We start from the raw sequence: 25,152 nt of genomic DNA on the forward strand, positions 1-25,152 counted from the left end.
CCTGTGCTCGCTGTGCTCAATATCACCCATGTCCCAACACCCCCCTGTGCTCGCTGTGCTCAATATCACCCATGTCCCAACACCCCCTGTGCTCGCTGTGCTCAATATCACCCATGTCCCAACACCCCCTGTGCTCGCTGTGCTCAATATCACCCATGTCCCAACACCCCCTGTGCTCGCTGTGCTCAATATCACCCATGTCCCAACACCCCCTGTGCTCGCTGTGCTCAATATCACCCATGTCCCAACACCCCTGTGCTCGCTGTGCTCAATATCACCCATGTCCCAACACCCCCTGTGCTCGCTGTGCTCAATATCACCCATGTCCCAACACCCCCTGTGCTCGCTGTGCTCAATATCACCCATGTCCCAACACCCCCTGTGCTCGCTGTGCTCAATATCACCCATGTCCCAACACCCCCTGTGCTCGCTGTGCTCAATATCACCCATGTCCCAACACCCCCTGTGCTCGCTGTGCTCAATATCACCCATGTCCAACACCCCCTGTGCTCGCTGTGCTCAATATCACCCATGTCCCAACACCCCCTGTGCTCGCTGTGCTCAATATCACCCATGTCCCAACACCCCCTGTGCTCGCTGTGCTCAATATCACCCATGTCCCAACACCCCCTGTGCTCGCTGTGCTCAATATCACCCATGTCCCAACACCCCCTGTGCTCGCTGTGCTCAATATCACCCATGTCCCAACACCCCCTGTGCTCGCTGTGCTCAATATCACCCATGTCCCAACACCCCCTGTGCTCGCAGTGCTCAATATCACCCATGTCCCAACACCCCCTGTGCTCGCTGTGCTCAATATCACCCATGTCCCAACACCCCCTGCGCTCGCTGTGCTCAATATCACCCATGTCCCAACACCCCCTGCGCTCGCTGTGCTCAATATCACCCATGTCCCAACACCCCCCTGCGCTCGCTGTGCTCAATATCACCCATGTCCCAACAGCCCCTGCGCTCGCTGTGCTCAATATCACCCATGTCCCAACACCCCCGTGCTCGCTGAGCTCAATATCACCCATGTCCCAACACCCCCTGCGCTCGCTGTGCTCAATATCACCCATGTCCCAACACCCCCTGCGCTCGCTGTGCTCAATATCACCCATGTCCCAACACCCCCTGCGCTCGCTGTGCTCAATATCACCCATGTCCCAACACCCCCTGCTGCTCGCTGTGCTCAATATCACCCATGTCCCAACACCCCCTGCGCTCGCTGTGCTCAATATCACCCATGTCCCAACACCCCCCTGTGCTCGCTGTGCTCAATATCACCCATGTCCCAACACCCCCTGTGCTCGCTGTGCTCAATATCACCCATGTCCCAACACCCCCCTGTGCTCGCTGTGCTCAATATCACCCATGTCCCAACACCCCCTGTGCTCGCTGTGCTCAATATCACCCATGTCCCAACACCCCCTGTGCTCGCTGTGCTCAATATCACCCATGTCCCAACACCCCCTGTGCTCGCTGTGCTCAATATCACCCATGTCCCAACACCCCCCTGTGCTCGCTGTGCTCAATATCACCCATGTCCCAACACCCCCTGTGCTCGCTGTGCTCAATATCACCCATGTCCCAACACCCCCTGTGCTCGCTGTGCTCAATATCACCCATGTCCCAACACCCCCTGTGCTCGCTGTGCTCAATATCACCCATGTCCCAACACCCCCTGTGCTCGCTGTGCTCAATATCACCCATGTCCCAACACCCCCTGTGCTCGCTGTGCTCAATATCACCCATGTCCCAACACCCCCTGTGCTCGCTGTGCTCAATATCACCCATGTCCCAACACCCCCTGTGCTCGCTGTGCTCAATATCACCCATGTCCCAACACCCCCTGTGCTCGCTGTGCTCAATATCACCCATGTCCCAACACCCCTGTGCTCGCTGTGCTCAATATCACCCATGTCCCATCACCCCCTGTGCTCGCTGTGCTCAATATCACCCATGTCCCAACACCCCCTGTGCTCGCTGTGCTCAATATCACCCATGTCCCAACACCCCCTGTGCTCGCTGTGCTCAATATCACCCATGTCCCAACACCCCCTGTGCTCGCTGTGCTCAATATCACCCATGTCCCAACACCCCCTGTGCTCGCTGTGCTCAATATCACCCATGTCCCAACACCCCCTGTGCTCGCTGTGCTCAATATCACCCATGTCCCAACACCCCCTGTGCTCGCTGTGCTCAATATCACCCATGTCCCAACACCCCCTGTGCTCGCTGTGCTCAATATCACCCATGTCCCAACACCCCCTGTGCTCGCTGTGCTCAATATCACCCATGTCCCAACACCCCCTGTGCTCGCTGTGCTCAATATCACCCATGTCCCAACACCCCCTGTGCTCGCTGTGCTCAATATCACCCATGTCCCAACACCCCCTGTGCTCGCTGTGCTCAATATCACCCATGTCCCAACACCCCCTGTGCTCGCTGTGCTCAATATCACCCATGTCCCAACACCCCCTGTGCTCGCTGTGCTCAATATCACCCATGTCCCAACACCCCCTGTGCTCGCTGTGCTCAATATCACCCATGTCCCAACACCCCCTGTGCTCGCTGTGCTCAATATCACCCATGTCCCAACACCCCCTGTGCTCGCTGTGCTCAATATCACCCATGTCCCAACACCCCCTGTGCTCGCTGTGCTCAATATCACCCATGTCCCAACACCCCCCTGTGCTCGCTGTGCTCAATATCACCCATGTCCCAACACCCCCTGTGCTCGCTGTGCTCAATATCACCCATGTCCCAACACCCCCTGTGCTCGCTGTGCTCAATATCACCCATGTCCCAACACCCCCTGTGCTCGCTGTGCTCAATATCACCCATGGTCCAACACCCCCTGTGCTCGCTGTGCTCAATATCACCCATGTCCCAACACCCCCTGTGCTCGCTGTGCTCAATATCACCCATGTCCCAACACCCCCTGTGCTCGCTGTGCTCAATATCACCCATGTCCCAACACCCCCTGTGCTCGCTGTGCTCAATATCACCCATGTCCCAACACCCCCTGTGCTCGCTGTGCTCAATATCACCCATGTCCCAACACCCCCTGTGCTCGCTGTGCTCAATATCACCCATGTCCCAACACCCCCTGTGCTCGCTGTGCTCAATATCACCCATGTCCCAACACCCCCTGTGCTCGCTGTGCTCAATATCACCCATGTCCCAACACCCCCTGTGCTCGCTGTGCTCAATATCACCCATGTCCCAACACCCCCTGTGCTCGCTGTGCTCAATATCACCCATGTCCCAACACCCCCTGTGCTCGCTGTGCTCAATATCACCCATGTCCCAACACCCCCTGTGCTCGCTGTGCTCAATATCACCCATGTCCCAACACCCCCTGTGCTCGCTGTGCTCAATATCACCCATGTCCCAACACCCCCTGTGCTCGCTGTGCTCAATATCACCCATGTCCCAACACCCCCTGTGCTCGCTGTGCTCAATATCACCCATGTCCCAACACCCCCTGTGCTCGCTGTGCTCAATATCACCCATGTCCCAACACCCCCTGTGCTCGCTGTGCTCAATATCACCCATGTCCCAACACCCCCTGTGCTCGCTGTGCTCAATATCACCCATGTCCCAACACCCCCTGTGCTCGCTGTGCTCAATATCACCCATGTCCCAACACCCCCTGTGCTCGCTGTGCTCAATATCACCCATGTCCCAACACCCCCCTGTGCTCGCTGTGCTCAATATCACCCATGTCCCAACACCCCCTGTGCTCGCTGTGCTCAATATCACCCATGTCCCATCACCCCCTGTGCTCGCTGTGCTCAATATCACCCATGTCCCAACACCCCCTGTGCTCGCTGTGCTCAATATCACCCATGTCCCAACACCCCCTGTGCTCGCTGTGCTCAATATCACCCATGTCCCAACACCCCCTGTGCTCGCTGTGCTCAATATCACCCATGTCCCATCACCCCCTGTGCTCGCTGTGCTCAATATCACCCATGTCCCAACACCCCCTGTGCTCGCTGTGCTCAATATCACCCATGTCCCAACACCCCCTGTGCTCGCTGTGCTCAATATCACCCATGTCCCAACACCCCCTGTGCTCGCTGTGCTCAATATCACCCATGTCCCTAACACCCCCTGTGCTCGCTGTGCTCAATATCACCCATGTCCCAACACCCCCTGTGCTCGCTGTGCTCAATATCACCCATGTCCCATCACCCCCTGTGCTCGCTGTGCTCAATATCACCCATGTCCCAACACCCCCTGTGCTCGCTGTGCTCAATATCACCCATGTCCCAACACCCCCTGTGCTCGCTGTGCTCAATAATCACCCATGTCCCAACACCCCCTGCGCTCGCTGTGCTCAATATCACCCATGTCCCAACACCCCCTGCGCTCGCTGTGCTCAATATCACCCATGTCCCAACACCCCCTGCGCTCGCTGTGCTCAATATCACCCATGTCCCAACACCCCCTGCGCTCGCTGTGCTCAATATCACCCATGTCCCAACACCCCCTGCGCTCGCTGTGCTCAATATCACCCATGTCCCAACACCCCCTGCGCTCGCTGTGCTCAATATCACCCATGTCCCAACACCCCCTGTGCTCGCTGTGCTCAATATCACCCATGTCCTGACACCCCCTGTGCTCGCTGACCCACACTGGCTCCCGGTCCAGCAACACCTCCATTTTCAAATTCTCACCCTCGTTTTCAAATCCCTCCTCACCCCCTCCCTATCTCTGTAACTTCCTCCAGCCCCTACACCCCTCCCTATCTCTGTAACCTCCTCCAGCCCCTACACCCCTCCCTATCTCTGTAAGCTCCTTCAGCCTCTACACCCCTCCCTATCTCTGTAACCTCCTGCAGCCCCTACACCCCTCCCTATCTCTGTAACCTCCTCCAGGCCCTACACCTCTCCCTATCTCTGTAACCTCCTCCAGCCCCTACACCCCTCCCTATCTCTGTAACCTCCTCCAGCCGCTACACCCCTCCCTATCTCTGTAACCTCCTCCAGCCGCTACACCCCTCCCTATCTCTGTAACCTCCTCCAGCCCCTACACCCCTCCCTATCTCTGTAACCTCCTCCAGCCCCTACACCCCTCCCTATCTCTGTAACCTCCTCCAGCCGCTACACCCCTCCCTATCTCTGTAACCTCCTCCAGCCGCTACACCCCTCCCTATCTCTGTAACCTCCTCCAGCCCCTACACCCCTCCCTATCTCGGTAACCTCCTCCAGCCCCTACACCCCTCCCTATCTCGGTAACCTCCTCCAGCCCCTACACCCCTCCCTATCTCTGTAACCTCCTCCAGCCCCTACACCCCTCCCTATCTCTGTAACCTCCTCCAGCCCCTACACCCCTCCCTATCTCTGTAACCTCCTCCAGCCCCTACACCCCTCCCTATCTCTGTAACCTCCTCCAGCCCCTACATCCCTATCTCTGTAACCTCCTCCAGCCCCTACATCCCTATCTCTGTAACCTCCTCCAGCCCCTACACCCCTCCCTATCTCTGTAACATCCTCCAGCCCCTACACCCCTCCCTATCTCTGTAACCTCCTCCAGCCCCTACACCCTTCCCTATCTCTGTAACCTCCTCCAGCCCCTACACCCCTCCCTATCTCTGTAACCTCCTCCAGACCCTACACCCCTCCCTATCTCTGTAACCTCCTCCAGCCCCTACACCCCTCTCTATCTCTGTAACCTCCTCCAGCCCCTACACTCCTCCCTATCTCTGTAACCTCCTCCAGCCGCTACACCCCTCCCTATCTCTGTAACCTCCTTCAGCCCCTACACCCCTCCCTATCTCTGTACCTCCTCAGCCCTACACCCCTCCCTATCTCTGTAACCTCCTCCAGCCGCTACACCCCTCCCTATCTCTGTAACCTCCTCCAGCCCCTACACCCCTCTCTATCTCTGTAACCTCCTCCAGACCCTACACCCCTCCCTATCTCTGTAACCTCCTCCAGCCCCTACACCCCCTCCCTATCGCTGTAACCTCCTCCAGCCCCTACACCCCTCCCTATCTCTGTAACCTCCTCCAGCCCCTACACCCCTCCCTATCTCTGTAACCTCCTCCAGCCCCTACACCCCTCCCTATCTCTGTAACCTCCTCCAGCCCCTACACCCCTCCCTATCTCTGTAACCTCCTCCAGCCCCTACACCCCTCTCTATCTCTGTAACCTCCTCCAGCCCCTACAACCCTCCGAGATCTCTGCTCTCCTCCAATTCTGGCCTCTTGCCCATCCCCCGATTCCCATCGCTCCACCATTGGTGGCCGTGCCTTCAGCTGCCTGGGGCCCCGAGCTCTGGAATTCCCTCCCTAAACCTCTCCGCCCCTCTCTCTCTCTCTCTCTCTCTCTGGCCCCACTCCCACTGCTCAAGATCCTCCTTAAAACCAACCTCCTTGACCGAGCTCTTGGCCGCCCGTCCCATATATCTCCTTAAAACTCAACTTCTCATTCTAATATCTCTTTAAGCTGGCTCTGTGAAAGCTTTGGTCTGGTGACACTCCTTCAAGCCCCTTGTGAATGTTTCACTGGGGTAACGCTGCAGTCTAAATGAAAATTTCCTTTAAGGTGGAGGTGGATGAGTAAACGTAATCGGGAAGACTAGTTCATGCATGGTTGGGATGTTCCTATCTGTTCCACTTTCTGGCTTCTCTATAATTCTCACAATCCCCAGTCCTGATGTTGTCTGATGGAATATGGTGGCCCACGAAGATGCTCATGCCACTCTGGACTGGATTGTTACAGTTATAACCAGAACAAACTCATTGCCCAGTGCAAAAGACACAGGGGAAAGAGGAGCAAGCACAATTCAGACCCCATTCTCCAGTCTTACGCCTGGTCCGCACAGACCCTCCGGACGGTGCTGCAGCACCATCACTGGTGGGAAGCCGTCACTGCAGCGTGACACATTCCCAGGGTTGGCCTCCATTTCGAGTGTTGACATGGTAAACGCCAGGGATTGAGGAAAGGTTGGGAGCTGGCTTCTTTTGGAAAAGATGAACGGAAGCTGCCAATGGATAAGGTTTTGGGTGGTGGGTGGGAGTCAAAATCCTTTGGGAACACGGCCAAACACGGCTGCAAGAGCACCAACAAAGGGAGTTATGGATCCGATGCATTTCTGGGAGTGAGTGAGGGGCGGCGCGGAGCTGCCAGGGTTAACTGGTCACCGGGAGAGGGATCCAGTGAGGCAAATGGACCATCCTGCTTTCTTAAAATTCTTGCGGCCTTAATCTCATCAATAGGGTCAGCCCCACGCTCTCAATGTCGTATACCCTCTATGGGGTATCTGGGCTGTGGGCCAGCCATTTCAGTCTATTGCTCAGTGGTTTCGGAGGGTGGGTCACGGGCTACAATTCAGAGCTCTTCCACGTCACTTTAGTCATCGTCCCCCAACTTCCCCCTCCTGCTCTTAGATCGTAAGGGTTAGGAGCAGGAGGCCATTCGGCCCCTCGAACCTGCTCCACCATTCTAGAAGGTCAAGGCCAATCTGATTGTGGCCTTAACTCCACTTCGCTGTCTGTCCCCCTCCATAACCCTTGACCCCCCGGTCAATCAGAAATCTCTCTAACTTGGCCTTGAATATATTCAGTGACCCAGCCCCCACTGCCCTCTGGAGGGGTGGGGGGGGTGGGAGACAATTCCACAGACTGACCACCCTCTGAGAGGAGAAATTCCTCATCTGTCTTCACTGGGAGACCCCTTATCCTGAAACTGTGCCCCCCTCCCTCATTCTAGATTCCCCCACGAAGGGGGGGGTAAACATCCTCCCAGCATCCACCCTGTCAAACCCGCCCCCCCCCCCCCAACAGGATCTTCTATGTTTCAATAAGGTCACCTCTCATTCTTCAACACTCCAATGGGTACAGGCCCAACCTGCTCAACCTGTCCTCATAAGACAAACCCGCTTCATCACAGGAATCAGCCCAGTGAACCTTCTCCGGACTGTCTCCCAGTGCATGTATATCCCTCTGTAAGTAAGGAGACCCAAACTGTACACAGAGCTCCAGGTGTGATCTCACCAAGGCCCTGTAGAGTTGTATCAAGAATTCCATTCTTGTATACCCCATCCCCCTCACAATCAGGGCCGAAATATTCCACTTGCCTTCCTAATTACTTGCCGAACCTCCATACTGACTTTATGTGATTCCTGTATCAGGTATCCCAGATCCCTCCATGCTACAGCATCCTGCAGTCTCTCTCCATTAGAATGATATTCCTTCTCCCCCAGTCACTCGCGTTTCCAAAGAGTCCAGAACGCAGAGGAATGTCCGAATGCATCTCCAAATGGAACGCAGGCAGCCAATGGGCCCCAGTGGGGGGTTCGGAGAGGTTGGTGGAGGCTTTGTGCTAGAGATGTGTCTCGGAAGACCGGGAGGGAGTACAAGGATGCAGGCAAGACAGGTGGCAGCTCCGACGCCGAGGTGAAGACAGAGGGCAAGACCTGAAGGATCAACTGGTGTTAGAGGAATTTAACACTGGGCCCAAATACATTGCTCCACCACTCTCCCACCCTGCATCCTGCTCCACCTAATCATCTGCCTCTCTCTGAGGCGGAGAGGGAGGAGGATGGGGAGGGGGAGAGGGAGGAAGGGAGGGAGGGAGGGAGAGAGGACGAGAGAGATGGGCGCAAGGAGGAGCAGGGAGAGAAGAGGAGAAAGAATATGAGGTGTGGAGGGACAGAAATTCAAAACTCTACACAAGTACAGTTCTCCGGCATGAACTGCAGTTCCAATCCAGGAAAATGTACCAACACGGCGCACACACCCCCACATTTATAAAATTTTTATTCTACATTATACAGGTCTTAGACCACATTTATTCTCAGTGTTCTGTAAGTAGTGGAAATGCTACCTTGAAAACAAAGGCAACCTTTTAATATCATAAAGACTTCAGCTCGGAAGATCGCTGTTGTAGTGCTGCTGTTTCTCAGTCCACAGCTCCGATATGGAAGGATAGGAGCCCTGGGCTGTGGGTTACAACCAGGGCAAGGCGTTAGAGGCAGAATATCCGACAGCTGGGGCTCTGATCCCGACCCTACTCCCGAGGTCCAGGTACCTCGCAGGTCGGAGGGAACTGAAACCCTGGCTGTGTCCCACATTCCCTCACCCGCTTCCGGTTCACCATGAGGCTCTTTCAAGCGAATAGGACCCAACACAGCTTCAGCAAGACTTTCTGCCCAGCGTTCGTCAGGAGGAGGAGGAGGAGGAGGAGAAGCAATGCTTAAACAGGATTTACGCGTTCATCCACAAGGAGCCCTCTGCAGGCAAAAGGAATATGTTCGAGCCTTCTGCCTTTTTTTGAGTTACCCGGGAGCTTGGGGAGCCGGTAGTTCCCCATTCCTTACTCCATGGCAACGCCACGGCCAATCACAGTTGACTTGCCAACCAATCGGCACCCTTTCCTCCTGTAGTATAAATTGTTGTGAGAGTTTGAGGTTTGGCATTCTTGCATTTGTCCTGATAAGCGCAAGGCAGAACACTTCAGCAACATGGCTCTCCCCTTCAGTAATACATTCGTGGACACAGCCAGGGTAGTGGAGAGGGAAAAGAAAGCGGGGGGGGGGGGGGGGGGGGGGGGGGGGATGGGAGGCTTTTGGAGGTGGAACCTTTGGAAGCCCAACAATCTCCGAGCACAACGTTGGTTCGAGCATTGCCTCTTCCTTCACTGGGTTTCCAGCTCTTGCATCGTCCACACAGGATGGTTCCTGTCCCAGGAAACTAGGTCTCTCTCTTGCAATTCTCTGCTCGGTGTCACCCCCGCGAACTACGAACAGTCATGTGTTGGAGGGGGGGGCTGGTTACACAGTCGGGACTGGTGCCGGTGAACTGCTGTTAGCAGTTTCAAAGAATGATGACCAACTGCATTAATACTGCAAATCTATACAGTGCCCCTTCCCACCCCCCATGCCATTGCAAGACCCTTTGGCTGATAGTACAACACATCCCTCTGCCTTTCCATACCCCGACCCCCTTGACCCTCATCTCCCCTCAAGAACCAAGTGTAGGGCTTGCAGAATGGGCAAATTAAGATGGGCTGAGTGGCCTCACTTATCAGTAATTAACCGATGAGTTGCATTACTTTAAATACAGCCCCTTGGAGGGAGAGGGGGAAGAAATAGAGATTGGGTGAGAGAGATGGGGGAGACAGAGCGAGAGATTGGGGGAGTGATAGAGGTTGGGAGAGATGGGTGAGAGAGAGAGAAAGAAAGATGCAGGGGAGAGAGAGAGAGAGAGAGAAAGATGCAGGGGAGAGAGAGAGAAAGATGTGGGGGAGAGAGAGAGAGAAGGATGCGGGGAAGAGAGAGAGAGAAAGATGCGGGGGAGAGAGAGAGAAAGATGCGGGGGAGAGAGAGAGAAAGATGCAGGGGAGAGAGAGAGAAAGATGCAGGGGAGAGAGAGAGAGAAGAATGCAGGGAAGAGAGAGAGAGAAAGATGAGGGAGAGAGAGAAAGATGCGAGGAAGAGAGAGAGAGAAAGATGCGGGGCAGAGAGAGAGAGAAAGATGCGGGGGAGAGAGAGAGAAAGATGCGGGGGAGAGAGAGAGAAAGATGCGGGGGAGAGAGAGAGAAAGATGCAGGGGAGAGAGAGAGAAAGATGCAGGGGAGAGAGAGAGAAAGATGCAGGGGAGAGAGAGAGAAAGATGCGGGGGAGAGAGAAAGATGCAGGGGAGAGAGAGAAAGATGCGGGGGAGAGAGAAAGATGCGGGGGAGAGAGAAAGATGCGGGGGAGAGAGAAAGATGCGGGGGAGAGAGAAAGATGCGGGGGAGAGAGAAAGATGCAGGGGAGAGAGAAAGATGCGGGGGAGAGAGAAAGATGCGGGGGAGAAGAGAGAAAGATGCGGGGGAGAAGAGAGAAAGATGCGGGGGAGAGAGAAAGATGCGGGGGAGAGAGAAAGATGCAGGGGAGAGAGAGAGAGAGAAGAATGCAGGGAAGAGAGAGAGAGAAAGATGCGGGGCAGAGAGAGAGAGAAAGATGCGGGGGAGAGAGAGAGAAAGATGCAGGGGAGAGAGAGAGAAAGATGCGGGGGAGAGAGAGAGAAAGATGCAGGGGAGAGAGAGAGAAAGATGCAGGGGAGAGAGAGAGAAAGATGCAGGGGAGAGAGAGAGAAAGATGCGGGGGAGAGAGAAAGATGCGGGGGAGAGAGAAAGATGCGGGGGAGAGAGAAAGATGCGGGGGAGAGAGAAAGATGCGGGGGAGAGAGAAAGATGCGGGGGAGAGAGAAAGATGCGGGGGAGAGAGAAAGATGCAGGGGAGAGAGAAAGATGCAGGGGAGAGAGAAAGATGCGGGGGAGAAGAGAGAAAGATGCGGGGGAGAGAGAAAGATGCGGGGGAGAGAGAAAGATGCGGGGGAGAGAGAAAGATGCGGGGGAGAGAGAAAGATGCGGGGGAGAGAGAAAGATGCGGGGGAGAGAGAAAGATGCGGGGGAGAGAGAAAGATGCGGGGGAGAGAGAAAGATGCGGGGGAGAGAGAAAGATGCGGGGGAGAGAGAAAGATGCGGGGGAGAGAGAAAGATGCGGGGGAGAGAGAAAGATGCGGGGGAGAGAGAAAGATGCGGGGGAGAGAGAAAGATGCCGGGGAGAGAGAAAGATGCGGGGGAGAGAGAGAGAGAAAGATGCGGGGAAGAGAGAGAGAGAGAAAGATGCGGGGCAGAGAGAGAGAAAGATGCGGGGCAGAGAGAGAGAAAGATGCGGGGAAGAGAGAAAGATGAGGGAGAGAGAGAAAGATGAGGGAGAGAGAGAAAGATACAGGGGAGAGAGAGAGAAAGATGGGAGTTGGGGAGTAGAGGGGGGGTAAGAGTAAAAAGGACGTGTGCAAAGAGAGAGAGAGAGAGCGGGAAGGGAGGAGGGAGGAACACTGGGCATCACATTGGGCAGTATGAGAGTCCATATATAAAGTGAACACTGTGTGTAACCAATCAACATCAAACACTGACGCCCAGCACTGCCCTCGACACACCAAGAACCTGCGCCCAGACAGACAGGTAGAAATGGATCTCTCAGCATGGTGTCACCGTGGGAGGAGGGGGAGGCGAAACCTCGCTCTAAGGCAGACCTCCTCCCCATTATCCTGTTCCCATTTGGCACTCCCCCACCCCCCATCCCCCCAATCCCAAGGGTGGGAGGCAATGGATGGGCAGAAGGTGAAGTGGGCGATCTGGGGCGAGGGTGAGAGGTCGAGATGGATAGGGCAGGCGTCGATCCAGAGATGCTCGGGGGGGGCGGGGGGTGGGGTCAAAGAGTGACTCGGGCGCTCTCTCTCTCTCTCTCTCTTTGTATATAAAAGAGAAGCAGTTCAGCTTCCTGGTCCTCCACCTCTTCTGCTTGGACAATGGTTTCCGACCCCCGAGGGAGAACGTTAGCGAGAGGTTAGGGACGAGTCCCTTCAGGGGGCTAAGAGCTGGCTGATCTCATCTGTGATCGCAGTATCTGGAATATGTTCTGTGAACAAAACGAGGAGGGGGGGGGAGAGAGAGAGAGACAAAGATTTGAAAGAAAAATTCGTCAGCGTATTGAAAATTGCAACGTGTACATTTCTCTCCGTCGACCCCTTTGATCATCTTAAACCCTCCTCGATTCGATGCCCCCTTAATCTTCCACACTCGAGGGAATACAAGCCGAGTCTGTGTGTGACCTGCCCTCGGGATTTAACCCTGGTCAGCCCCGGGGTCATCCTGGTGAATCTGCACTGACCCCACTCCTCCTCCGAGGGCCGATATATCCTTCCTGAGGGCGCAGAGCTGAACCCGGTTACTCCCGATGGGGTCCGAGCAGAAGTTTATACAACTGTCAGGTAACCTTCCCCCTGTTTGTGTTCCAGGCCCTCGGCCCTCGCTCCGCACGTTAACACTCGGACTGGGTCCTCAAATGTAACTGCGTAGGGAGGGGGGGTTCATCCCACAGGGTGGGCCGCTGGCAGCTGGTGCCATCGTGTGGCCAGCAGGGAAACTGCAGCAGCTCGGCCGCCTCTCGGGCAGTCACTGAGTCCCCAAGGGTGGGGGGTTCAGGGAGGTGCCCGACGGCGTTAGTGGGGAGAACCCCCCCCCCCCACCCCGCTCAGGGCCAACCAGGCAGGAAGGGGCTCCTTTCTCCCTGGGAGCTGCAGCAGGTGTGGGTTTAACCCAGGGGGAGAAGGGGGCTGAGGTTTACCTTGCTGCACATATTCTCACTGTTGCAGTTCTTGTCCTTGTCCGAGGTCTCGTCTTCAACCTGTGCACAGGAGCAGCGGTTTAGCGGTACTGGCACGCAGGCACACGCAAACACATGGGCGCACATGCAGACACACGCAGACATGTACAAACACACGGATGCGCACAGACACACACGGGCGGGCCCAGACAGTAGGGAGCGCGCAGACAGTAGGGCACGCGCAGACACACGGGTGCGCGCAGACACTAGGGCGCGCGCAGACACTAGGGAGCGCGCAGACACACAAGGCGGGTGCAGACACACACGGGAGCGCCCAGACAGTAGGGCACGCGCAGACACACAAGGGCGGGTGCAGACACACAAGGGCGGGCCCAGACAGTAGGGTGCGCGCAGACAGTAGGGTGCGCGCAGACAGTAGGGCTCGCGCAGAGAGTAGGGCGCGCGCAGAGAGTAGGGCGCGCGCAGAGAGTAGGGCGCGCGCAGAGAGTAGGGCGCGCGCAGACAGTAGGGCGCGCGCAGACAGTAGGGCGCGCGCAGACAGTAGGGCGCGCGCAGACAGTAGGGCGCGCGCAGACAGTAGGGCGCGCGCAGACAGTAGGGCGCGCGCAGACAGTAGGGCGCGCGCAGACAGTAGGGCGCGCGCAGACAGTAGGGCGCGCGCAGACAGTAGGGAGCGCGCAGACAGTAGGGAGCGCGCAGACAGTAGGGAGCGCGCAGACAGTAGGGCTCGCGCAGACAGTAGATCTCGCGCAGACACACGGGCGGGCGCAGACACACGGGCGGGCGCAGACACACGGGCGGGCGCAGACACACGGGCGGGCGCAGACACACGGGCGGGCGCAGACACACGGGCGGGCGCAGACAGTAGGGCACGCGCAGACACACAAGGGCGGGTGCAGACACACAAGGGCTGGCCCAGACAGTAGGGCGCGCGCAGACAGTAGGGAGCATGCAGACACACGGGCGGGCGCAGACACACGGGCGGGCGCAGACAGTAGGGAGCGCGCAGACAGTAGGGTGCGCGCAGACAGGGAGCACGCAGACAGGGAGCACGCAGACAGGGAGCACGCAGACAGGGAGCACGCAGACAGGGAGCACGCAGACAGTAGGGAACGCGCAAACACACGGGCGCGCGCAGGCACGTGCAAACACTGACAAAGCCAATGCACGTGGTTTTACATGTCAGAAACACGCTTGCTGATTTAACCCATTGTAGAAATACTGGTGCGCACTCTCGCTCCCGCTCGCATTCCCACTCCCGCACCCACTCCCGCTCGCGCACACACCGTACTAACTCTTGAAACCCACCCGGTTTGAGAACCAGTGTTCTCACCCACACGCCAGTCGAGTTGGGCAGGGTACCAGCATCGGGCTGTATAATAAGGGATGTACCAGCATCGGGCTGTATAACAAGGGATGGACCAGCATCGGGCTGTATAATAAGGGATGTACCAGAATCGGGCTGTATAATAAGGGATGGACCAGCATCAGGCTGTGTAATAAGGGATGTACCAGCATCGGGCTGTATAATAAGGGATGTACCAGCATCGGGCTGTATAATAAGGGATGTACCAGCATCGGGCTGTATAATAAGGGATGTACCAGCATCGGGCTGTGTAATAAGGGATGTACCAGCATCGGGCTGTATAATAAGGGATGTACCAGCATCGGGCTGTATAATAAGGGATGTACCAGCATCGGGCTATATAAGGGATGTACCAGCATCGGTCTGTATAATAAGGGATGGACCAGCATCGGGCTGTATAATAAGGGATGGACCAGCATCGGGCTGTATAATAAGGGATGGACCAGCATCGGGCTGTATAATAAGGGATGGACCAGCATCGGGCTGTATAATAAGGGATGGACCAGCATTGGGCTGTATAATAAGGGATGGACCAGCATCGGGCTGTATAGGGGATGTACCAGCATCGGGCTGTATAATAAGGGATGGACCAGCATCGGGCTGTATAATAAGGGATGTACCAGCTTCGGGCTGTGTAATAAGGGATGTACCAGCATCGGGCTGTATAAGGGATGTACCAGCATCGGGCTGTATAAGGGATGTACCAGCATCGGGCTGTATAAGGGATGTACCAGCATCGGGCTGTGTAATAAGGGATGGACCAGCATCGGGCTGTATAAGGGATGGACCAGCATCGGGCTGTATAATAAGGGATGGACCAGCATCGGGCTGTATAAGGGATGGACCAGCATCGGGCTGTATAATAAGGGATGGACCAGCATCGGGCTGTATAATAAGGGATGGACCAGCATCGGGCTGTATAATAAGGGATGGACCAGCATCGGGCTGTATAAGGGATGTACCAGCATCGGGCTGTATAAGGGATGTACCAGCATCGGGCTGTATAAGGGATGGACCAGCATCGGGCTGTATAATAAGGGATGGACCAGCATCGGGCTGTATAATAAGGGATGGACCAGCATCGGGCTGTATAAGGGATGGACCAGCATCGGGCTGTATAATAAGGGATGGACCAGCATCGGGCTGTATAAGGGATGGACCAGCATCGGGCTGTATAATAAGGGATGGACCAGCATCGGGCTGTATAATAAGGGATGGACCAGCATCGGGCTGTATAAGGGATGGACCAGCATCGGGCTGTATAATAAGGGATGGACCAGCATCGGGCTGTATAATAAGGGATGGACCAGCATCGGGCTGTATAAGGGATGGACCAGCATCGGGCTGTATAAGGGATGTACCAGCATCGGGCTGTATAAGGGATGGACCAGCATCGGGCTGTATAATAAGGGATGGACCAGCATCGGGCTGTATAATAAGGGATGGACCAGCATCGGGCTGTATAAGGGATGGACCAGCATCGGTCTGTATAATAAGGGATGGACCAGCATCGGGCTGTATAATAAGGGATGGACCAGCATCGGGCTGTATAAGGGATGGACCAGCATCGGTCTGTATAATAAGGGATGGACCAGCATCGGGCTGTATAATAAGGGATGGACCAGCATCGGGCTGTATAAGGGATGTGCTCCTGCAGTGAGTTGGGGGCCGGGCGGGACCTGTACATTGTGTGTTGGACGTGTCTCCAGGAGCCAGTGGGGAAGCGGCATCCAATTCTCCCTCCCCCAGGAGCCCCGTCCCCTCCCCAGGGCCACGGGGTCACACAGCACAGAAGGCGGCCATTCAGCCCATCACGCCCAGGCTGGATCTTTGGAAGATACCCGCCCACCCCTTCCCTCTAAGTGAGGCTCCGAATTTGTATGGTGCATTTTGCGCCATTTGTGAGGTGGCGAGTCCCAAATTGAATCTACCGGCATGTGGGTCAGCATGTTTGGGTTGGGAAGGATGTATGGGGCCGTTAGCGCCCCGCCCAGCGTGGGGGGCATCTCTGGCTGGCTGCACGGGCACCTGTGTACAACTTTGACCACCCAGCTCTTCAAGGGCATCCCACATGGCTCCATTAGAGATTGATTCCCGAGTTGAGGGGATTGCCCCCTGGGGTGGCGTTTGATCTCTGCGGTTTAGAAGAATGAGGGGCGATCTCATTCAAACATAAAAGACCCTGAGGGGGGTGCTTGACAGGGTAGACGCCATTAACCACGCTACCCCAAGCCCCCGGCTGGAGGGTCCGGAACGTGGCGCGGTGGGGGGGGGGGGGGGGGGGGGGGGGGGGGGGAGGGGGAGGTCACAGTCTCGGGGTAAGGGGTCGGCCATTTTACAGGGAGATGAAGAGAAATTTCTTCACTCAGAGGATGGCGAATCTTTGACGTTCTCTACCCCAGAGAGTCGCCAACGCCCCACCCTTGGATATATCCAAGGCTGAGGTCGACGGATCTTTGGACATCCGAGGGTTCAGCGAGGGGGTCGGGCAGAGGGGAACGAAGTTGAGGTGGGAGATGGGGCGTGAACATATTGAAGGGGAGGGCGGACTCAAAGGGCTGAATGGCCTCCTGAGCCGATCCACTCTCCGCTTATGTTTGGGGGCGCGTTGAGAGTGTGTGCGTCAGTGACCCCACATGCCGAGGGAGTTAGGCATCGGTGACTCGGAGCCTTCTTCTGGCGGGTGGGAGGGGGGATAGCGCTCCCCCCCGCCCCCCCCCATCCCCCACACGTGAGTAACAGACGCCAAGTTCCGCACACGCATCGGGGGTGGACAAGGGAGGGGGTCCGCTGTGTGCGTGGCGACCCCCAACAAGGAGCAGAGAGAGGGGGGGGTGCGGGGAGATGCCAACAGAGGGGCAAGGGTCCCACGCGCCAGGCAGTCCGAAGCAACACCCGCGCCCCACCTGGCCGAGCAGCCTGCGCCTTACTCACCTCCCTGTGCCATTTCAGCTCACAGAACACCCGCTCAAAACACTCGTGCATGTAATTGTACTGCAGAGGGAGGGAGGGAAGGAGAGAGGGGGAGGGAGAGAGAGAGGGAGGGAGAGAGAGAGGGAGGGAGAGAGAGAGGGAGGGAGAGAGAGAGGGAGAAAGAGAGAGAGGGAGGGAGAGAGAGAGGGAGGGAGAGAGAGAGGGAGGGAGAGAGAGAGGGAGGGAGAGAGAGAGGGAGGGAGAGAGAGAGGGAGGGAGGGAGAGAGGGAGGGAGAGAGGGAGGGAGGGAGAGAGGGAGGGAGGGAGAGAGGGAGGGAGAGAGAGATGGAAGGAGGGAGAGTGAGAGAGAAGGAGGGAGAGAGGGAGAGAGAGGGAGGGAGAGAGAGAGAGAGAGAAAGAGAGAGAGAAAGAGAGCGAGAGAGGGAAAGAGGGGGAAAGAGGGGGAGAGAGAGAGAGAGAGACGGAAGGAGGGAGAGAGGTAGGGAGAGAGAGAGGGGGAGGGAGATAGAGGGAGGGAGATAGAGAGAGGGAGAGAGAGAGGTAGGGAGGGAGAGAGAGAGAGAGAGAGGGAGGGAGAGAGAGAGAGAGAGGGAGGGAGAGAAGGAGAAAGAGAGCCGAAGGGAGGAAGGGAGGGAGCACAAGAGTAAAACTGCATCAACGTCCGCAGTGTAAAAGCATCAGAAATCCTGCACAAATAAGGCCACAGGTCACAACAACATCGTGGTCATCAAGTCACTGAGCTCCCAACCCAGGCGCCCGGGCTAGTGCCCAGGGAGACCCGGGTTCAAATCCCACCCCGGCTGCTGCTGGAATTTAAATCCGATGAATAAATCTGGGAATATAAAGCGAGTCTCAGTGACGGTGACCATGACGACCATCATCGATTGTCATAAAAACCCCATCTGGGTCACTAATGCCCCCTTTAGGGAGGGAAATCTGCCCCCCTTACCCAGTCTGGCCTACACGTGACTCCAGACCCCACAGCCCACGTGGTCGACTCTTAAACTGCCCCCCACCCCCCCCCCCCCGAAATGGCCGAGCCAGACCCTCAGCTCAAGGGGCAATTAGGGACGGGCAACAAACACTGGTCTGGCCCAAGATGTCCATGGCCCCTGAGTGATTATTAACACACGTTCTCATCTCGCCTGCTTTTTACTGGTGTTGGCCATGTCTCAGTGAGTCACTCTCACACCTCCGAGTCACAAGGTCACAGGTTCAAGCTCAACCCCCCCCAACTCCAGTGACTTGAGTCCCATAATCCAGGCCGTCACTCCCAGTGTCAGTACTGAGGGAGAGCCGCGCTGTCGGAGGGTCAGTACTGAGGGAGTGCCGCACTGTCGGAGGGTCAGTACTGAGGGAGTGCCGCACTGTAGAAGGGTCAGTACTGAGGGAGTGCCGCACTGTCGGAGGGTCAGTACTGAGGGAGCGCCGCACTGTAGGAGGGTCAGTACTGAGGGAGTGCCGCACTGTCGGAGGATCAGTACTGAGGGAGTGCCGCACTGTCGGAGGGTCAGTTTTTCCACCCAGCACAGACACGATAGGCCGCGCGGTCTCTTTCTGAGCCGTAAACTTCCTCTGATTCAGTTCCGCGAGGGGGAAGGGATGGGCGGGGCGTTTTCGGGAAGCAGCTGGCGGGGGAGGGGCGGCACCGGGTGAACCGCTCGTTCAGAGACCGATGGACGGAACGGCCTCCTCTGCTGGTGTGGTCACCTACTCTGCGAGGCGTCCCAGGGCCCGACATTCACCACCCCCCCCTCCCCCCTCCTCCTCCTTCCATGTCACAGGCCACCCGGGTCTGTGCTGTTTAGCAGGAGCCACCTTCCCCACATCACAACAGTGACCACGCGTGTACTGAGGCGATGGGAGGCGCTAGAGAAATGCAGGTTCCCTCCTGTGCCTTACGGTGAACCAGGGCAAAGGTAGCAGCCTCTGCGCAGGAGGCGGGGGGAAGGTCCCTGCTCTCACAGCCACGCTTAACCAGACAGGCCTACCCCGCGGGTATGTCTCCAGCCTCGGCTCACACAGCACAGCAGGGGCATCAGCTAGAGGCACGGTCTCCATCGGGAGGAGACGGAGCTCAAAAACTTAAAAAAAGAGGACGAGCGGCACTCCCTCAGTACTGACCCTCCGACAGTGCGGCGCTCCCTCAGTACTGACCCTCTGACAGTGCAGGACACCCTCAGCAGTGACCCTCCGACAGTGCGGCGCTCCCTCAGTAGTGACCCTCCGACAGTGCGGCGCTCCCTCAGCACAGACCCTCCGACAGTGCAGCACTCCCTCAGTACTGACCATCCGACAGTGCGGGACTCCCTCAGCACTGACCCTCCGACAGTGCGGCGCTCCCTCAGTACTGACCCTCCGACAGTGCGCGACTCCCTCAGCACTGACCCTCCGACAGTGCGGGACTCCCTCAGCACTGACCCTCCGACAGTGCGGGACTCCCTCAGTACTGACCCTCTGACAGTGCGGGACTCCCTCAGCACTGACCCTCCGACAGTGCGGGACACCCTCAGCAGTGACCCTCCGACAGTGCGGGACTCCCTCAGCACTGACCCTCCGACAGTGCAGGACTCCCTCAGTACTGGCCCTCCGACACTGCGGGACTCCCTCAGTACTGACCCTCCGACAGTGCGGGACTCCCTCAGTACTGACCCGCCGACAGTGCGGGACTCCCTCAGTACTGACCCTCCGACAATGCGGGACTCCCTCAGTACTGACCCTCCGACAGTGCGGGACTCCCTCAGTATTGACCCTCCGACAGTGCGGCACTCCCTCAGCACTGACCCTCCGACAGTGCGGGACTCCCTCAGTATTGACCCTCCGACAGTGCGGGACTCCCTCAGTACTGACCCTCCGACAGTGCGGGACTCCCTCAGCACTGACCCTCCGACAGTGCGGGACTCCCTCAGCACTGGCATTGCAAGAGTCCGACTGGATCTGGTGCTTCCTCGCGTCTCTGGGGCTGGTTCCTGAACCCACAACCTTCGGGCTCCCTTCAGTTCAGCTACACCACAGGGACTGCAGCGGCTCAAGAAGGCAGCTCACCACCACCTTCTCAAGGGGCAATTAGGGACGGCCAATAAACCCCACACCCCGGGAACGAACAATAAAAACCTCGAGACGAGAGGGAGGGCGTGACTCACTGGGATTACCTGAACAGCACCCCTGACCCCTGTGGTCCCCTCAGTGACTACCACCCCCCACCCCACCCTTCCCCGCAGGCTGTTGGGGGCAGAGGGGGGGGGGTTTCTGTTCGCACAGGGACTCACGTAGGGCGTGTAGATCTTCACCCATCTGGGTTTCTTCTCCCCTCGGGCATACTCGAAGCAGAAAGCCATTCCTTCTTCATCCGTGTCCCACCTCTGCATGTCGTCCCACTCAAAGGCAATCACCTGGTTCTGCTGAGCAAGGGGGAGGGGGGGGTGGGGGAAGGAGTTAGCGAGCGCATCACTGACCCTGTATCCCAGATCACAGCTACAGCAAAGGTCTCAGGCACCCCCTCCCCCGCCACCCTCCTCCATACAGGCTAATGTCCATCGCTCTCGGGAGGGCTCCCTTGATTTAATAAGGCCCCAGCGAGACCGAGGAGGAGCAGCAGGAGGCCGCTCTGCCCCTCGAGCCCGTTCCGCCATTCAGTCCGGCCAAGCCGTGGAACCCCCGCCGGTTCGTACTGCCCCCACCCCTCCCCTGGAAGGGGCTCGGAGCTCTACGCTCGCACACCGTGATGCTGCAACACGCAGACACCATCAACCTCCTGGGGTGGGAGGTCACCGCTGACCAGAAACCGAACTGGACCAGCCATAGAAATACTGTGGCTACGAGAGCAGGTCAGAGGCTGGGAATTGGCTGGGACTTGGGGTGAGTTTGTACAAGGAACACAGGAAATTAGGGTGTGGGTGCAGTAAGCTGTTAGGAAGGTAAATGGTATGTGGGCCTTTATTACAGGGGCCGGGGTACAAGAAGGAAGAAGCCTTGCTCCAGTTGTACAGGGTGTTGGTGAGACCACATCTGGAATACTGTGTGAGGTTTTGGTCTCCACATTTAAGGAAGGATATCCTTGTATTGGAGGTGGTACAGCGAAGGGTCACTAGATTGGTCCCTGGGATGAGGGGGATGTCCTACGACGAGGGGCTGAGTAAATTGGGTTTATATTCTCTGGATGAGAGGTGATAGAAACCATAGAAAAGTTACGGCACAGAAAGAGGCCATTCAGCCCATCGTGTCTGCATCGGCTGAAAAACAAAACTAAGCGTCCATTCTAATCCCACCTTCCAGCACCCAGTCCCGTAGCCCTGCAGGTTCCAGCACCCGGTCCCATAGCCCTGCAGGTTCCAGCACCCGGTCCCATAGGTTACAGCACGTCAGGCGCAGAGTCAGGTACCTTTTAAATGAGTTGAGGGTTTCTGCCTCAACCACCAACTTAGGCAGTGAATTCCAGACGCCCACCACCCTCTGGGTGAAAATGTTTTTCCTCATGTTCCCCTAATCCCCCTAGCGATCATCTTAAATCCTTGCCCCCTGGTAACTGACCCCTCAGCCAGGAGAAACAGGTCTCTCCTGTCAACTCTATCTAGGCCCCTCTTCATTTTGTACACCTCAATCCAGTCACCCCACAGCCTCCTCTGTTCTAAGGAAAACAACTCCAGCCTATCCAATCTTTCTTCATAGCTGCAATTTTCAAGCCCTGGCAACATTCTTGTAAATATCCTCTGTACTCTCACCGGGACAATTATGTCCTTCCTGTAATGTGGTGACCAGAACTGGACACAAAATTGCAGCCCTGGCCGAACCATTGATCTGATTGAAACCTACAAGATCCTGAAGGGGTTTGACAAAGTGGGCGCTGAGAGATTGTTTCCACTGGTCGGGAGAATCTAAAACACGGGGGTCCAGTCTCAGGATAAGGGGCTGATCATTTAGGACTGAGATGGAGGAGAAATTACGGAGGAGAAACAGCAGAGCATGCTCGATGGGCCGAATGGCCTAATCCTACTCCTGTTTCTAATGTTCTTATGAATCCTGCAGTGAGTAACTCACCTCCTGACTCCCCAAAGCCTGTCCACCATCTACAAGGCACAAGTCAGGAGTGGGATGGAATACTCCCCACTTGCCTGGATGAGTGCAGCTCCCACAACACTCAAGAAGCTCGACACCATCCAGGACAAAGCAGCCCCGCTTGATCGGCACCACATCCACAAACATTCACTCCCTCCACCACCGACGCACAGTAGCAGCAGTGTGTGTACCATCTACAAGATGTACTGCAGGAATTCATCAAGGCTCCTTAGACAGCAGCTTCCAAACCCACGACCACTACCATCTAGAAGGACAAGGGCAGCAGACACATGGGGAACACCACCACCTGGAAGTTCCCCTCTGAGCCCCTCACCATCCTGACTTGGAAATATATCGGCCGTTCCTTCACTGTCGCTGGGTCCAAATCCTGGAACTCCCTCCCTAACAGCACAGTGGGTGTACCTACACCACAGGGACTGCAGCAGCTCAAAGCAGCAGCTCGCTACCACCTTCTCAAGGGGGCAATTAGGGATGGGCAACAAATGTCAGTGATGTCCATGTCACATGAACGAATTTTAAAAAAAGACTCTCTCTTCAGCATTAATAGTGTGTTCATTATGATAAGAAATCCAGGTGAACAGCATAGTTTAATTAAGTACCTCGAGCACATATAAAAAGAGACTGCTGATACTGGTGAGGAGGCGGAACTAGGTCAAAAGCAAAATAGGTAGTGTGCAAAATTAAAGCACATGGACTTGGGCGTAATATATTGCCATGGATTGGGAGCTGGTTAGCAGACAGGAAACAGAGAGTAGGAATAAATGGGTCTTTTTCGGAGTGGCAGGTGGTGACTAGTGGGGTACCGCAGGGATCAGTGCTTGGGCCCCAACTATTCACAATATATATCAATGATTTGGGTGAGGGAATGAAATGTAATATTTCCAAGTTTGCTGATGACACAAAACGAGGTGGGAATGTGAGCGGTGAGGAGGGGGTTAAGAGGCTTCAAGATGAGTTAGACAGGTTGAGTGAGTGGGCAGATGCAGTATAATGTGGATAAGTGTGAAGTTATCCACTTTGGTAGGAAAAACAGAATGGCAGAGTATTATTTACATGGTGATAGACTGGGAAATGTTGATATACAAAGGGACCTGGGTGTCATTGTACACCAATCACTGAAAGCAAACATGCAGGTGCAGCAAGCAGTTGAGAAGGCAAATGGTATGTTGGCCTTCATTGTGAGAGGACTTGAGTACAGGAGCGAGGATGTCTTACTGCAGCTGGACAGGGCCTTGGTGAGACCACATCTGGAGTATTGTGTGCAGTTTTGGTCTCCTTACCTAAGAAAGGATATACTTGCCATAGAGGGAGAGCAGCGAAGGTTCACCAGACTGATTCCTGGGATGGCAGGATTGTCGTGTGAGGAGAGATTGGGCTAACTATGCCTGTGTTCACTGGAGTTTAGAAGAATGAGAGGGGATCTGATTGAAACATATAAAATTCTGACAGGGATGGACAGACTGGACGCAGGGATGATGTTTCCTCTGGCTGGGGTGTCTAGAACAAGGGGTCACAGTCTCAGGATACGAGGTGGACCATTTAGGACTGAGATGAGGAGAAACTTCTTCACTCGGAAAGTGGTGAACCTGTGGGATTCTCTACCACAGAGGCTGTGGGGGCCAAGTCACTGAATATATTTAAGGAGGAAGTAGATAGATTTCAAGGCTCTAATGGCGTCAAGGGGGATGGGGAGAGAGCGGGAGTACAGTGTTGAGATAGAGGATCAGCCACGATGATCATATTGAATAGCAGAGCAGGCTCGAAGGGGCCAACGACCTTCTCCTGCTTCTGGTTTCTATGTATCGTAGGAAATGCTGCATTCTGCAACCATACCTATTGGAGAAAAATATTACTGCCCTATTTCATATTTCACCAAACGGCTTGGGATCAGATTAGTATTGGGTGCTGTAGGGGTATTGTACTAACATCCAGCTCCCTCTCTGTCACCGTTGTACTAACATCCAACTCCCTACCTGTCACCGTTACACTAACCTCCAGCTCCCTCCCTGTCACCGTTACACTAACCTCCACCTCCCTCCCTGTCACCGTTGTACTAACCTCCAGCTCGCACCCTGTCACCATTACACTAACCTCCAGCTCCCTCCCTGTCACCGATACACTAAACTCCAGGTCCCGCCCTGTCACCGTTACACTAACCTCCACCTCCCTCCCTGTCACCGTTGTACTAACCTCCAGCTCCCTCCCTGTCACCGTTACAGTAACCCCCAACTCCCTCACTGTCAACGTTACACTAACCTCCAGCGCCCTCCCTGTCACCGTTGTACTAACCTCCAGCTCCCTCCCTGTCACCGTTACACTAACCTCCAGCACCCTCCCTGTCACCGTTACACTAAACTCCAGCTCCCTCCCTGTCACCGTTACACTAACCTCCACCTCCCTCCCTGTCACCGTTGTACTAACCTCCACCTCCCTTCCTGTCACCGTTGTACTAACCTCCAGCTCCCTCGCTGACACCGTTACACTAACCTCCACCTCCCTCCCTGTCACCGTTACAGTAACCTCCACCTCCCTTCCTGTCACCGTTGTACTAACCTCCACCTCCCTCACTGTCACCGTTACACTAACCTCCAGCTCCCACCCTGTCACCTTTGTACTAAACTCCAGCTCCCTCCCTGTCA

General features: G+C 56.1%; 1 protein-coding gene across 4 annotated transcripts in view; it reads right to left on the reverse strand.

Annotated features, from left to right (window-relative positions):
- Positions 1 to 11,722: 11,722 nt before the first annotated feature.
- LOC121274411 (sorting nexin-27-like) overlaps positions 11,723 to 25,152 on the reverse strand; it is a 91,553-nt gene continuing 78,123 nt past the window's right edge. Inside the window, exons 10-13 of one of the 4 annotated variants that reach the window (XM_041181719.1) lie at positions 20,707 to 20,835; positions 17,438 to 17,497; positions 13,138 to 13,197; positions 11,723 to 12,429 (exon numbers count right to left, since the gene is read on the reverse strand). In XM_041181719.1, the coding sequence (XP_041037653.1) occupies positions 12,382 to 12,429; positions 13,138 to 13,197; positions 17,438 to 17,497; positions 20,707 to 20,835 (297 nt within the window). In that variant the 3' untranslated portion in view covers positions 11,723 to 12,381. Of the gene's footprint in view, positions 12,430 to 13,137; positions 13,198 to 17,437; positions 17,498 to 17,983; positions 18,124 to 20,706; positions 20,839 to 24,167; positions 24,347 to 25,152 lie in introns of those variants that run through there. The other 3 variants (XM_041181718.1, XM_041181721.1, XM_041181720.1) reach the window with 3 other exon arrangements.

The sequence above is a fragment of the Carcharodon carcharias genome (genome assembly GCF_017639515.1).
Source record: "Carcharodon carcharias isolate sCarCar2 chromosome 36 unlocalized genomic scaffold, sCarCar2.pri SUPER_36_unloc_2, whole genome shotgun sequence".
NCBI classification, from domain to species: Eukaryota; Metazoa; Chordata; class Chondrichthyes; order Lamniformes; family Lamnidae; genus Carcharodon; species Carcharodon carcharias.